The sequence below is a fragment of the Gadus chalcogrammus genome, chromosome 23, assembly GCF_026213295.1.
Source record: "Gadus chalcogrammus isolate NIFS_2021 chromosome 23, NIFS_Gcha_1.0, whole genome shotgun sequence".
Taxonomy (NCBI): Eukaryota; Metazoa; Chordata; class Actinopteri; order Gadiformes; family Gadidae; genus Gadus; species Gadus chalcogrammus.
In genome coordinates, this window is record NC_079434.1 from 2,449,274 (window position 1) to 2,466,023 (window position 16,750).

The window sequence follows — 16,750 nt, forward strand, 5'->3', positions numbered from 1 at the left end:
GAGTCAGACAGAGAGGACAGGAGTCAGCGTGGGGGTGGCGTCGTAGCGGTGGTTACCTGCTTCCAGATGACAGTCTGCCAGGCTCCGTTTCGCAGAACTAAGAGAGGAGGACAACAGGGCCGTCAGCCTATGGAAGCTCCTCATGCAGTATTCATGGAGACCAGACTATTGTTCTGCTGATCGCCGTGTTGAGTGACAAACATCGGGCCATTTAGTCAGCGATGAAGGACAGACAAAAGACACGCCAAATGATGCCGGGAGCTCATGGAAAACCGTCACACACACACACACAAGCACGCACGCACACACACACACATTACCTGTTGTCTTCTTGTTGTTGACCGTGTTGTCTGCCTTGTGCCTTTTCTATTGAGGGATGAGAGATGGCTCTTATTATTGTTCCTCAATAATGTCAAACAGGGATAGGTTTCAACATGGCTCCATGAGGTTAAACTAACGGCGCCTGTGTTTGATTCCTCTCGTTCTGTCGTATAACAACCATGACCTGTGATATCGACAGGGGGAGGGCGATGATGCGTTATAACTGCTTCTCCTCGGGGGGTGAGGTGAAGTCATGGGAGGGTTAATAAGTCATTGATACTTGGATAATCCCTTGGCCTCTCAAGCCATTGGATCACCCTGCAGGCCACCCTCTACCTCCCCCCAGCTACCATGCAACACACGGCTTGGTCCTCCAGAGGTAGGGAGCGCTGTGGTACTACCGAAAATCATAAGAATCCTCTATGATCTCTTTAATCCCGGCCACGGTGAGGATGAAGATGAGGGGCACCAGCGTGGTGTACCGACCCGTCGGCGACACGTCAGGGATTTGCTTTGAGGAAAGGAAACAGAAACAGCTCTACAAACGCACTGTAACAGGAGCCTGTCTTGGTCTATAGAGATTAGATGCTCTCCGAAAGCCACAAAAACCGCCTCAAGTCCCTACGTTCCGAACAAGTATACAGAGTTCCAAACAGAGGAAGTGCTTTGGAGACTGTTTTACTGTCATGATACGTGCGCCTAAACAGCAGGTGGAATAGGGTTGTGATTGGCCCATAAGATCAAGTTATCGTTGCCCTTAGTGATGCTGAAGTCTCTGTATCCTCTCCACACTGCTCCTTCACTCCTGCCGACCATTAACTGCAACAGCTTACTCAAGAGTATTAACGAACAAGCAACAGGAAGGCGAATGTTGCAACAAGGACTTGGAACGCACCCCAGGTAGCCAACAACCACAAAGTAATTCAACCGGAAGCTGACAGCCAGTGCCTGGCCGGCCAATCAGCAGCTGCAATGTGTCGCCCCCCCCCCCCCCCCCCCCCCCTCCACCCAATTCACACACTGCAAATAATTGGCACCTATACAATCTCCAGACATATTTCTCTGAAGGGGATTAGAAAGTAGGTAGTTGGCTGCTGTTCAATCGTTACTTTAAGAAACCCTGCAGGAAGCCTTGGGCCCCATGCGTGAGGAAGCCAAACCCACCCAGCCACAAGAGTTCTCTTTACAGTAATTTGGGGAAATACTACCCTTCAGGACAAGCTTAGTGTCAGTAGTGCGCAGCAGGGTGAACGTAAGGCTCCTAGCTCTGGACAGCTCCATCATGTGAGGTGAGAGTGAAGATCTCCCATCTTTCCCGCACCCAGTGGCAGGGAAGGAGGAAGGAGCGGCTTGCTTTCTGTATTGATAAATAAAGGCCTCAGTCGGACAAGAAGGCGTCCCCCATAGCCCTCCCTTAGCTCTGATCATCTAGGGCTGCAGAATAAAAAGGGCCAAGGGGGTCTGAGGTCGGGCGGGGGTCCTGGGCGGGCCTGGACCTACCTGCATGAGTGCGATGAACAGGAAGAAGGCGTTGGCGGCACGGCGGATCTGCTCGTAGAGGAAGCGCGGCAGGAAGGTGAGGACGCCATATTTGGTTGTGCTAAAAGCAGAGAGGCAGAGGAGACGTTACGATCACATTACAATCGACCGCTTATTCACGGGACAAGTGCTTTTCTCCAAAGTGACTTATAGTGGATTCAGATGCATGACATTAAGCAGCGGGGCTGAGCATCTTGAGAAGGGTACCATTCTCTCTGTCTAACTATTCAGGGCCCTACTCTACCTACCCTAACTATTAAGAGCCCTACTTTACCTACCCTTACTATTCAGAGTCCTACTTTACCTACCCTAACTATTCAGGGCCCTACTTTACCTACCCTAACTATTCAGGGCCCTACTTTACTTACCCTAACTATCAAGGCCCAACTTTACCTACCCTAACTATTCAGAGCCCTACTTTACCTACCCTAACTATCCAGGCCCTACTTTACCTACCCTAACTATTCACGTAGTAGGCCAACTCCGTTCAAGTGTAAGCAAACCCTGTTTCAGCTCGAGTTTGAAGACTGAGATTTTAAATAATTGTGACGCCCCTTTCCTGATTTAAAGTAAGGGAGCGGGGTAACCCTATAATGCCTACAAGGCGACTTTGACTTTTTTGTGTGTTGTGTATGAGTGTTATAATGAGCGATGTTGCATAAGAAATGCACCACACACTGTGGTGTTATACTGTTAGTGTCCAATTTCGATATTTGGTCCTTCTGCAATACATATTGCCATATTACAAAAAACAACAACGTAGTATTTGATTATATAGCTCTATACACTATTTATACAAAGCCTTTATGGTGGCACATGCAAGGTATTCCCGACAAAGTACCCGTTTTTAACGCACGTCCAGCGATACGAATATCACATGTGCGTATCATGATTTCAATACGAAAACAATATATCAGGCAGCCCTAATCCACATCACAGCGGCGTTAATGACAATTTTAAGCAAACCCAGCCATCAACAACCACTCCCGAGATGAGCCATAAAATTAAAACATGCCTCTCCATCAGTGTCCCTCAGTCGTGACAGCGAAGAGCAAACTTAAAGATACTTAAAGAGTGCACATGGCATAGGCTGCCATGTTGAAGATCACACAGGCCATGTTACCACATTTAAAACAACAAATATTTGTTGTTCACTACTCCATTAAGCCGATGTTAAAACTCAAACAAGATAACTATTTAAAAGATACAGCCTTAAACATATGCTGACCACAGGGCAACAGTGAAAAACAAGAGACAAGCCTAATTAAAACAACATCCTTCATGTTGGTCACAACAAATGCTGCCCTGGAGAAACTCCATTAGGAGTGGCTGGCTCTGTATGGCGAGAGGCCATTAGCCATTATGGGAAACAGACAGCTGAAAACCTCTTCTCGAAGAACAACAACCCTGCAGTCTAAAAATAGAGAGAAACATCCCAGGAAAAATGCGGGAAAAGGCCTTGGGAGACTCAGCCTGTCAATCAATCAGCAGTTATTGATCAAACAAATGTATTGATTAGCCTTGATGTTGCCCAACAGCTACGGTAAGAGCTTTTAGAGGCCAAATTAAAAACAGGAGGGCCATCTATGTGTCAGTGGCGGCCTCAACGTTCACCGAGATCAAGTTCAGGGTCGGTTGCTGCAGAGTTAGAACCCTAAAGGCTGCATCAACACACAGGAACACAACTTTTTGGTGTGACATCGAATACCACAGCAGAAACAGACCTGGCCTGACATCTACCCACGCACGCAGTCCGGAAACACCCGATAGACTGATACTACACACATGATCCCACAGATAAGACTGCGTCCATCCAATCACAGGGACTTGATACCAGAGGAGACGCTCCAACACACACACGCGTAATGCTGGTAACATTCTACACTCACACAATGACATTGACTAGAGCACACACAGCTGGCTGCTTTATTTATTGTGTTCGGTGTGAAGCTGCTTGTGACCACAGCTGTAAGCAACATACATAATTTAACCCTAATGGGCCTTATTCACCATGTTGCTTCTACAAGCTGGCTGGGGGAAATCAGGTTTCAGAATGAGGTTTACAATGTGCGGAACTTCAGACTTTAGAACGACATCCATTAGAACGACAACGTTAATTATTCCATCTCCATTTATTTTATTTGTGTTTTTTAGTAAGTCATGAATACACTGTTGCTTTTACTGCACACACACACACACACATTTATTCACACATACATACAATGAAGCTGTAAGCATAGACAAAGGGTGGAACAAATGTTAGCGGGACATAAAAACCTTCCACATGAAGTTGAAGGAAGAAAAAGCTTGGAGCCTTTAATATTGGACCAATCATTAAGGGTATTGAACCATTGGGACACACACACACACACACACACACACACGGACAACACACACACACACACACACACACACACACACACACACACACACACACACACACACCTTAATCAAATGAGAGCATTAAAAATAGGTCCCTTTCAGAGCTAAACCTCCTCCCTGGGCTAATGGCCCATCAGCGGACGTTGTTTTCTTGTTAAAAGCAAAACCTTCCGCCCACAGAAAATGGAGACAGGTTCGCTGTGGCGCCAGACAATATAAAAGTGGGGTGGCAGATCAATTTAGCATCGACGATTTCTTAATTCTGTAGCAAAGCTGTGTTTGTGTCCTCGACTGCCACTAGCCAGCACGAGTTTCCTTATCAACATATGCATGGGGATTGATTCAAAGATTCCTCAGTCAGTCAGTTGGTCTCTCCTAATCTCTGGGCGAGTCAGGAAGAGATAGCCAGATGAACATGGTATGTCCCCACGTGGAGGGCAGCAGAAACACTACGGTTCTTGTTTAACAGAGGGACGTCAAAGTCAGTAGTGTGGATACGATTGGATTAGGATTCAACCTCCCTTCCCTTGTTTCTTGGCCATTGCAAAACAATGAGCCAATTCTCCGATATTAAATTTTAGAATATTAAACAAGGGGGAATGCTTCGTCACTGAGGAAAAGAAAGTAACCCACAGTTGGCCATTCAACATTGATATCAATATGTTGCAGATTGAGATAAGTGTTTGAGCGGTGGAGCTCATAAACAGGGGGTCAACCAGCGAGGCAGACCCAACGCGGTGGTCTGCACAGCCATAGTTAACGGTAGCTACGTCACCCATAATGGCTGCTTTAATTATTGTCAAGCCCAAATTATGACTTATAATGCCCTGTATTCATATCTAACTAAACTATTTAACTTGTTCAGAGTCTTCTGTCCGCAGCCACACTTTAACCTGAAGACAAACTTTAAACCCTTGCTGACACAAGGGGCAAACAAGGAAACCTAATCAGTGAGTTATTAAAAGGCATTATCAACAGAACCCAAGTTGTATAACCACATTCTCTACCACTACACCCAAATATATTTGTCCCTTTCGCTTCATATTTTGTTAGGAAATCCCTTAGGTATTCTCATGAAATACACGTAAGAATAAAGAGCGACATTCAGAACTGTCGATTAATCTTCACATGTCAAAGTGCATCCATGCTTCATGCAAAAAGTTACCCATTAGACACATGGAGGGAAAACGTATCGCATCAAAATTTACTTTCATGAAAGCTACACTGCGTTCAATTAGTCTACCCCCACCACCTACCTGACGTGGTTATCGCAGAATTTGGTGAGCTGGGGCTGGTGGAGGTGGATGCTCCGCGCCGTGGCATCTAGGGTCTCCGCCTGGGAAGTAGTACCGGACATCTCATCGTCTGCCTTGCGGTACCCGGCGGAAGAGCAAGCGGGTCCTGCACCGTTGGATTGATGAGAGAGAGGCGATGCTGGTAAGTGTGAGTGGGAGACAGAGCAGAGACACGGACGAGAGGCGTGGTTTACCGACAAGAGGCGTGGTTTACCGTTCAAAAGTGAAAGCAACCATTACTAGAGGCTACTGTATGCTGATGTAAGCTGGCGGTGGATTCATGACGCGTTTGGCCCGACCCTTTCTACACAGAGCCCGGTCTTTCAGCGGACAAGCATGGTGCCGTCAATGCACACACATCCTCCTCGCCCAACGCCCACGGGACCCTGTATAGAATGAATGTGCTGAGGGGGGCACAATGGCGAACAACACACTCGTGTCGGAGTAACCCAGCTCTAATTTACTTATATCAATATTCACTTTGCTAAAAATGCTACATCGCGACAAAAATGTACCGCATGTGCATATTCCAAAAGTCAAGAAGAATTAAGCCGAGGTCTAAGACACTGGTGTGTGTGTGTGTGTGTGTGTGTGTGTGTGTGTGTGTGTGTGTGTGTGTGTGTGTGTGTGTGTGTGTGTGTGTGTGTGTGTGTGTGTGTGTGTGTGTGTGTGTGTGTGTGTGTGTGTGTGTCGGTGTCCCCGTCCCCTTGTACCGTCTGACGGCAGCGTTATCCGCCCGCACCGCTTCAGGAACCAGCGCGCTGCGCGTGGTGATGCCGGCGACGGCTGACGCGCACTGTCACACACGCCCGCGTTAAGCAGCGAGTTGTGGGCCTACTGAAAGAGGGACGGCTGCAACTGGAGATGTGGTGACAGTTTACCCAGCTGGTACGGCGAGGCTGGGTGAGGACAGATGGAGCACGCCGTCCGCCACTTCTCTGCCGCCCCGGTTAGCTACTCCCGACGCTTTGTGCAGGATAGTGACCCACAAGACTCCACCGTGTCATCTGGTATTTCGCTGTTCCGATACGCTTTTTTATTCGGCGCGAATCAATCCTAATCACCCTAAGATTGATGCTTTCATTCAATGATCGTAGTCTAGACAACGGCGGCCCGCTCTGCTCAAGAGAAACCCCCCTATGGAGATCCTTCTACGCAGCGGAGGGAAAAGAGTGGGAGCGCATTTAAAGGGCCAGCAGCCCCGTCTCAAGACAGTGCCCTCAGACTGCTTGCATACAGAGCCCAGATAACGCTATCAAGACCTCATCACATACAAATTTTGCCCACTTTTCCATATGCAAATATATCACTTGGCCCATCGCAAGCCATCCAGAAACGTATGGCTATGAGAAGAGTAATGCATAAATAAGTAATGCAATTTGTTCCACGAAGTAAAAGGCTAATTCATTGTTATCTTTCTAAGGTGTGGTTCTAATGTAATTCAGTAGCATATATACCTACATAATTCATGGTCTCATGGAAAACTAAAACAATAGGAAACTAATATGTCTAGTTGAATAATGAATTATAAAAACTAGGTATCGGACAAAGGCCGATTTTGTACAGCATTTAAATCATCACAAAAGCCCTAGGACAAGTAAATAACTTTCAGACAAGTGTTTTAGTGCTCTATTTTGTTAAACACGGGTCGTCGTCGTCCTTGTCCCCCCCCCCTCGTCTCCCCCCCCCCAAGTATACAAATATATATTGACTTAGAAGTAGATTGTGAACCCTCCTAATTAATTTAGCTAAGTGGTGGAGTAGAGCAGGGTAACCTTTCTTGCTCAAAAGACCGGCATATTCCTAAAAGAAATTGGAGGACCGGTAGTCAATTTGAATGCATTCTTTTAAGATGCATCATTTTTAAGCATGTGGCTGTTTTTCAAGATGGTTTATTTTTCATTATCACAACAATTAAAGCACCATCAATGAAATGCTTGAGTTTCACGCTCCCTTCAACAATGCAATGATATAAAATAATACAATTAGTATAAGAGAAACACAAGAAAAGTCCCCCAAGACTTGAATAAACACAAAAGTAGTGCAAAGACCTAATTTACAGTGGTTTAGTTGCCTATTATGAACTAGGGCCAAAAAAGCCCTAATTGTATGAATTTAATATAGGCCTACAATTTTTTAAACTTTGAGAACAATTCACAAAATGTTCAATTTCGTGTTCTTTTCTCCACTAAGAAATAAGTGTATGGAATCTATGTGTTGGAGGAAATAACATGACTCGTATAGGCCAAGTTATAAAATATATTAGGGGTGTAGCAATACACGTATTTGCATCGAACCATCACGGTACAGGCACTTCGGTGTGGTTACACGGTGGACTGTTTAAATGTGGCGTACATAGCGTTAATATGGCGAATGTTAAGGCTTGCTTTGGGATGCGGAATTTAAAACTTGAAGTCGGAGTTCCCCCCGGACAGTTTAGCTAAAGTATACTGCTCCGACTCCGTAATCCGACTCACGGAGACCCCTCAGCCGCTCTCCGTCGGGATGTCGGATGTACGCAATGCAATTCGCCGCCAGATCAATCTTATATGTTGACTACAAACCATGTAAGTGTTGTTAATAAACTTCCAAAGCTTTTCAAATCTTATTTGGTGTTTCATTGGTCCTTAAGGTGCAAAGTAAACAATGTACAAAGTAATTAAGTTGCAAAGTCAAACTGGAGAAGTGATTCCAGAAATGATTTTGTTAGAGGACCAATCACAGCCCTTGCTGTCTCCGTTGCGTCGACCAATAGGTCCATGGCGTCGACGGATAGTTAAAAAATATTGGATGCGCACGTAAGCTACGGAGAGGGTCTCCGACAGGCTCTCCAGCTACAAAGAGGGCTCTCCGTGTCTACGTACAGCACTTTAACATTTGAAAAGGCACCATGCAGGTGCAAACCCAGCTCACGACACTATTTCTACAACCCCTGTCTGTGAATTCAGAAATGCAAATGCCATAACCAAGTTTATTGGTGTTTTCATTGCCGCTGATCTACAGCCATTCTGTTCTGTGTTAAAAAAATTCCCGTTGGCTATGAATCGTACCGTCCAAACCGTGACTTTTGTGTACCGTTACACCCCTGAGAGAGAGAGAGAGAGAGAGAGAGAGAGAGAGAGAGAGAGAGAGAGAGAGAGAGAGAGAGAGAGAGAGAGAGAGAGAGAGAGAGAGAGAGAGAGAGAGAGAGAGAGAGAGAGAGAGAGAGAGAGAGAGAGAGAGAGAGAGAGAGAGATTAGTGCTGTCAGTTTAACGCGTTATTAACGGCGTTAACGCAAACCAATTTTAACGGCGTTCATTTCTTTATTGCGCGATTAACGCTCTTTTGGTTTCGCAAACATTGTAGTTTTTTCACCTGCTGTCTAGCAACAACTAGTCACATTAGAAAAACTACAACACCATACCGGATCTAGCTACACCAATAACAAAACAACAAGCACCGCGCACAAACTTGTTGGGGCAGGCAAGGATACGGAGCGGGTGAAAAACTCCTTAAAAGTGTGTGTGTGTTTCTGTGTGACTCTGTTCGAGCCTGCACGAGAGTTCAATGTTGTCTTTAGCCGTTACGTCTTTCTGACCAATCGCAGTTCAAGGACCACCTCGGCTGTAGCACTTCGGGAAGGGCCGCTCAGTTACTCCCCTCTAGACAAAATCGACTTGGTTGCGACGTTGACAGTTTTTGAGTGTTGCAGCTGTTGAGTGAGTGAGAGGTTGCGGGCGCACAGCTCAGGCTGCCGGACGGCACTACAAAGAACTTTTATAAACGCAGTATTGTTATCCCGCAGAACGTTAACAGACTTCATACGGTAGGAATATTCATATATGTTGAAGTTTTGAAGTTACTATTGAAGTTTTACGGTAGGCCTACCACTGCACTCATGCACCTACCCGATGTCAAGTGGACCGGGTTGAATTCACTGCGGGTCCCTCTTCTTATATCCATCTTACCAAACATATTTTATTACTCTCCTTCTCAACACTCTGATCTCAATAAAAGGCTAGCAGCCGGAAATCAAGGGATATTTAGAATAGAAAAAAATGTGTGATTAATCGCGATTAATCGTAAATTAACTATGACATTAATGCGATTAATCGCGATTCAATATTTTAATCACTCGACAGCACTAATATATATATATATATATATATATATATATACATATATAAATATATATATAAAAGGGTCCGGGGCAGGCGGTTAGGATTCACTGGATTAGAGGACCTGGGGGTTCACTTCACTCACACTTCCCCTCCAAACAGCCTGAACCAGAATATAAAGCCATATCTCCGTCCATCAGTAGTATCCCTGCTTAGGACCTATATGATCCAGATAAAATCTTTACAGGGGAGGAGGGGCCAAAGTCGACGGGAGCCAAACTGATAATGCCAGCTATATCTCTCTCTATTCTGCGTCTCACTCCGTCTGCGTTTCTCTCTCCCTGGCCTATTAAAGGGGCCCCCACGGCACCATAACCATGACGGTAACTCTCCATCATACACGCGGCTCCACGCGGCTAATGGGACTCAGACATCATAATGTTGTATGGGACGGGAGTGCAAATAGCTGCGGTACTGGATCAAGGTTTATTTCGGGAAAGTGAGACCAATACCTAACTGTAATTCCATAATTTTTCAACCGTTTACCTTCGTTCAAATCATTTAACAAACCTACACACTTGTATCTTCATTAATATCCAAACGAAATTATTTAAACTTTATTCCGAATCACAGTTTTAGTTTCATACCCGGCTTCGTTTTCAGTTAGTCTCATTGATTTACGTTGACGCTGGAGCGTGAGGACGTTCAGCAGTGTTGCCAGATTGGGCGGTTTTCCCCGCCAGATAGGGCTACTTTTAATCGCGCACCGGCTCACTATTCTGTAACTAACACACACACACACACACACACACACACACACACACACACACACACACACACACACACACACACACACACACACACACACACACACACACACACACACACACACACACACACACACACACACACACACACACACACACGCACACACACGACCTTTCAGATTCTTCAGTTCAATTCATTTTACATTTCTGCATTTTTGGCAATGCGCTTTTCATTCAGCTGTCACTTTATTTGTTTACAACCATTTACATTTTCTTAAATGGTGTTTACATTGTTTTCTCCATTTAGACTTTTGAACTTTTGTTCAAATCCCTTCACTTGATTTAAGCCATTTAACATTTATTTTCTATGTGGCTTTATTAAAAAATATTTTCAACCTCACTTTGCACTACATCACATTTTCTGCAGGAAATGCATTTTCTAGTTATAAATGGTATTAGGCCGTTTGCCCTTTCTCCCTTTACCCTTCCCCTTTGGCCATCTTTTTCATTTAACTCACCTCTACTGCCTCGGCTTCACTCCCTCTTTCTTTTTAAATCACTCCTGTCATTCTATCTTTAATGTTTTCCTCTTCAGGTGCAGATCAATACCGTCTTCTCAGCAGCCTATCCTGGCACTTGCTTCGTTCCTGGCCCAATCAATGTCTCCGTTCCTCATCTCATCTCTGATGTTTGTGTGAGCAGGTGTGTGTGTGTGTGTGTGTGTGGAGTACTGGAGAGGGCTAAAGTTAGATCCAACTTTCCGCTCTGACCTCACATCCACGCATCCACTCCCATCTGCCTAGTTGGGGGGGGGGGGGGGGGGGGGGGGGGGGGGGGGGGATCAGCAGAGAGGAGTTCTTTGAGATCTCCCAGCCCGGAGTCATAGTGCGCTTCCAAAAGATCAGGGGGAAGCTATGATCATCCCATTTAGTATTACTATTTACTACATAGTCCATTAGCAGACACTTGTGGCTTTGAGTTTTTAGGTTAGGTTTTTCACCAATTAGGATGGGTGGGTTAGGCCAGTGGTTCTGGCCTAACCAGTGGTACACGCAGAGCAAGTGAGAACAGGATCTCATGGTAAATGTATTTTCATTCGTACTCGTACTTTGATAGCATTGTTTTTAATCTAACGTTTTTGTTTTTTTTCTAATTCCTCTGCGTACCACTTGATAGCGCATCGCGTACCACCAGTGGTACGCCTACCATAGTTTGAGAACCACTGGGTTAGGCAACTTTCTCAGGGATGGCTCAAGGGGAGGCACACATACGCCTTTTGCTCTTCCACACTGAATGGTCTCTGAACTCTGTCATGTGTGAGCACAAGTAACCTTTGCACTACATTTAATTCTGCCCTCAAAACCCAGAGAAACACACATATCAGCGTAACAACCTAACTATAAGCACAAGGTTCTGCTGACGTACACACATAACGTGAGCAACTTCATCCATCACCTATCCTGGAGGGAATCCATCCCAAATCCCAAGGTCCTCTTGTCTTGGGACGAACCCAAAGCCCTCCTGGCCCAGTGCCCCATTCTCATGGCGAAAAAGCAGAGTGGACCAGTATCCTGAATAATGGATCCAGACAGGCTGCATAATTCATCCACATAACCCCGTATGGCAAGAGCATATTTCACCAGACACCCTGCTATGCTGGAGCCCGCTGCCAACAGGGATGCACTGCCTCTCTCCCTCTCTCCCTCCGTCGAACACTTTGGTTATTTGCCGTTAACCCACCTGCCAGCATTGTTTGTAACGGGCATGCAAGACATTTTCTTTGAGATTGCTTGACCTCAAATGGGATATCTTTGAAAGTAACCATGAAAGGACTAGCTAGGAAATGTACCTCCACTCTGTAGAAGAATAACTTATGTCCTCATGGGGAACTGTGTCACTTGTCCAGCTGTCCAAGCAACAGAGAGACTTTTGTTTTCTTTTAATTACATTATCCCAAAGCTGTCAAAACAGTTTTACTAGCGCCACACTTACAGTGAAACGTAACATCTTTCTAGCACTTCAACGGACAACCGAACACGAACCAACAACATCTGATCTCAGGACGGAGGGCTCTCCTCCAGCCCCCCACTGTGTGCGTGTGTGGCTGTGTACTTTCATCGCTCAATGGGCCCAGCGGGTGGTGCGGAAAGCATTACCTACGGAATGTCGTCTGCCTGTCCGACCCTTATGCCGCACCATGGTTCCAAGCTCTGTGTTCCCAAGAAGACCGAGAGCAGACCCCAACACTACCACCATCACTACTACCCCTACGCCAAGGTGCAGGCCGCCACCACCCAGTGGGCCAAGAGGAGAGGGTGCAACTGCGGGTCTGGTTGCCACGACGATGGGATTAGGAGGTGGGAGGGAGGGAGTAGTGTGGAATGAAAGCCTCTTAAAAGCCGGGGGGCCGCAAGGATGCTAATCCTCTCTGTGTCTGCTCTGCAACTTCACCTGCTGCGGCTAATCCTTATGATGGTGTTACAGGTGGATTTCACACAATGTATGTATGTATGTATATCATCACACACACACACACACACACACACACACACACACACACACACACACACACACACACACACACACACACACACACACACACACACACACACACACACACACACAATGTACGTACGTATATGATCTACACACAGAAAATTGTGTATCTCAAAGGCCTATTTATTGGCCGAATATCTTAATTTATCCACAAACCGCAAGATTGCATTGTGCGTGCACACCCGCCTACACACAACCTGAAATCTAAGTAATGGCAGTCAACATGCAGCAGGCAGGTCCTACGTCCTCTTCCAACTCCCTGCTTACAGTGAAATGCAAATGCATGCAATGGGCCTGGAACCATGCTCTACCCATTCATGCAATGTGCACATATGCATGTTCACTATGTTGTGTCTACATGCAGGCCTGTGTTCACATCTCGGTGACCGTCCGTGTGATCCGTCAGACTGGATTAATCACAGTAGCTACAACATCACAGCTCCAGTGTTCGCTCTCTACAAGCACATGCAAACAGTGGTCACATGGTCAGCATGATTCATCACACGCCCGCCCTGAAGAGCTACAGGCTCCGCATTCTGTCTTCTTTAAACATCAGACCAAGAAACTACACATATATCTGTGTGGGACCGAAGCCAAGAACTCTTGGCCTTGTAGCTCTTGAGGTCATGGGTCAGGGAGCACCCACATGCACCCTCGGCTTGAGAGGGGAGAGCACACTGGGGAAGGGGGGTCTCCATCCAGGGCGGGTTCAGAGGAGTAGACTCACTTTTATCAAACCGGTCTGTGAGGCAGGCGCGCATGGTAGCAGACTCTGGTAGCTCGCTGGAGTCCTGCCTAATGGCGGTCAACACTAACTGTTCTGTGGGACGCGGAGAGAGAGGCCGTCACAGGAGAGAATAACACACGTACACACACACGCACACACACACACAACAGCAGGTCAGGGACACACCAGCAAAAGGACAAACAAACACACACAAACATACAGAAACAACACCAGTGATCGTACCGTCGCACCGTAGCCATGCAGTGAGAGGGTTTGTAAACAGAAATTGGCGTTGTGTTTATGGTTGGGGTTTGTGTGGTGAAAGTGGGAGTTGTTGCTGACTGTAGAAATATAGCTGAAGAGAGAATGGATTTATACCAACAAGGTACAGATCACTACCAGGAAAAAAGACCTCTCCAAGGTGTTTTTTGCCTTTAATTGTAGCACAGGACTGCCCCCATGTGGCCAGTTTATATTAATACGTAGAAGAGAGATGAGTGCTGCAGTTTCTATCCTTCCATTTCCCAAATGGCATCCTCAACAGCTTGGCAGCCATGGCAACCAGAAAAGGCCTACGAGGCTTATACAAACACACACAATACACAACACATGTTGTTTAATGCTTGAACCCTATATGTTGACCATGTCATTACTTTTTTATTATGATAATAATTCTGAGCATATTTTCACCATCAATTTGCAGTTGCCATGAAGTGATGCGTGTTTGTATGTTTGTTTGTGCATGCAACCAATTTCAACGTCACTGAGGGCGCAAGGGAAACATTGCTGTGGGCTAATTGGAGCGGGAATCAAGAGGTCAAACCACAGGGGGGATTAGCTATTTATCAAGTTTAATTTTGTCTGTATAATTTTGTCTGTATTTAATGCTAGGAGAAACTACTGTAGTGGATTGGAAAGGGGGTGTCTCCAATGGGGGCCCTGGGGAGGTAGATGATTGGTCAGTTGATAAGATTTGAACTTGTCAATCAAAGACTAGGTGTGAGAATTAGTTATTTTGTGATGGATACATTCAGTGGAAAGGTTGGATCTTGTGACCTGGGGCCCTGTGTGGTTCTGGGCCTCAGCCTCCACTGGCCCTTACATGGCTCTGGAGTGGAAGGCCATCGGACCCAACAAAAGTGTTGCTAGATTTGGCCAGATTGGGCGGCAAATCTGGTCAAATCTGGCCACACTGCCCAACAAGTCAGGGACTGGTGTGATGTTAAGGATCAGCACTTAATGACTGGATGTAAAGGGAAATGTCACCACTATAAGGGGAAAATAGACTTGTGGTTTATGAGTGAATGCATGATAGTAATGGTTCAATTTTGCAACAGTAACGGGTTGTATTCTTAACCCTGATGATGGCGCTCATATCACTTGTGACAATTTGCCACGCTTTCTATTTCTGGAAACAGTTAGAGAGGGGCCGGCAGGCAGGCAGACACACACAGTGTGTGTGCGTGTGCGTGTGCGTGTGCGTGTGTGTGTGTCTCCTATGTGCGTTCTCAGGGGATCAGGACAGTCCCCCGATCCAGCCGGGCAGCTGTCTGGCCATGTGGCCGTGTACTCATGCAGACAGGACAACTTTCCCGAGCAGGCCGCCTTGGGGGGCCTAGAGGTTGGGCCGGGCGGGTCAACCTAGAACAATAGCGAAACGAGTACTGAAGTATTAAAATAGTATTATTTCTTTAAAGGTCCCATGGAATGAAAATTTCACTTTATGAGGTTAACATCAATATTTTACCCTAGCCTGCCTATGAACCCCTAGTAACTAGAAATTGCGTTGGGTGTAGAACGAGCACTAGGTATCCTGCTCTGCCTTTGAAAAAACAAAAGCTCAGACGCGATGATTTGGCATTTTCCCCGTATGTTGTCATATGGGGACAAGTAAACATACGGGGGCAGGGTCCATGCTTTGCCCGCCCAGAGAATTTAGCCCGCCAATGAGACAATGGGCTACGACCGTGCGAGCGCTGTGTGTGTGTGTGTGTGTGTGTGTGTGTGTGTGTGTGTGTGTGTGTGTGTGTGTGTGTGTGTGTGTGTGTGTGTGTGTGTGTGTGTGTGTGTGTGTGTGTGTGTGTGTGTGTGTTGGGTAGGGGCTTTGACTCCTTGAAGTACATGAACTGCAACATGGAGGAGAAAGGGATTGTTGCCCGTAATTGTCTCCTGCCGGAGCCCCACTGTCCACTGCCGAGGCACCACCGCCGAGCGCAGAGGCCCCACCGCCGGCCCACTGTCCGCTGCCCAGGCGGTGGTATTCTCGGCAGCGGGCAGCGGGGCTCCGGCAGGAAACAGTCACTGTCCACAATCACGGTCAACAATCGCGGGCAACCATCGCGGGCAACAATTGCGGGCAACAATCCCTTTCTCCTCAATGTCGCGGTTCAGTCTACTTAAGATTGAATGGAGGAACCAGAGATGTCGGTGAGATTCATAATATCGTCTGGAGGCGCACACATCATTTGGCCGTGATAATATATATATATTATATGCTATAGATATCTATGTATACCATAATATTATTTAGATATAGAGCTCCAGGACTACCGCCGGATCGCCCGAAGTGTTCTAGAATATTAACAGAACACGGCCAAAAGCTGTGTGCGCCTCACCATTGCGTTACATCCACGAGCTCATGGCACCGCAGCTGCAAGCGGCTCAGGGCCACACCCCCACCCTCCACCTTGACCCGCCACTAAAAACGGCACGTTTGTGGAAAACTCATTGTGGGACTGGCTCGTAGTGGCTGTAATTCTGCGCCAAGACTGAATTTCTTGAACGTCTTAAAGTACTGTATTAGGGGCCCAGTAACACCTATATAAAAGCAACCATAGTAGCATGCCATGGGACCTTTAACCAAAAAGCGCCCCTATGGACGAGCCTAGTATAGACCCTGAGCCCCGGCCCTGAGCCCCACGCGGGGTCAGGTTCATTCTTCAAGCGGTTTAAATAAATAGCACTCGGGTCACGTGCCACGTTAAGTCGGTGTGGTGTAACTCGCCGCCTCGCGGCACATCTCACCTCTTCCCAACAACGTAGCGGCCAATAACGCAAATTGAATG

At 46.5% G+C, this 16,750-nt stretch overlaps 1 protein-coding gene across 2 annotated transcripts in view; it reads right to left on the minus strand.

Moving 5' to 3' along the window:
• Positions 1–16,750, minus strand: part of atp8a2 (ATPase phospholipid transporting 8A2) — a 59,986-nt gene that overhangs the window by 41,806 nt on the left and 1,430 nt on the right. The window contains exons 2-7 of one of the 2 annotated variants that reach the window (XM_056583737.1): positions 13,686–13,778; positions 5,499–5,676; positions 1,822–1,921; positions 723–832; positions 321–361; positions 57–97 (exon numbers count right to left, since the gene is read on the minus strand). In XM_056583737.1, coding sequence (XP_056439712.1) covers positions 57–97; positions 321–361; positions 723–832; positions 1,822–1,921; positions 5,499–5,676; positions 13,686–13,778 — 563 coding nt within the window. Of the gene's footprint in view, positions 1–56; positions 98–320; positions 700–722; positions 833–1,821; positions 1,922–5,498; positions 5,677–13,685; positions 13,779–16,750 lie in introns of those variants that run through there. The other variant, XM_056583736.1, reaches the window with a different exon arrangement.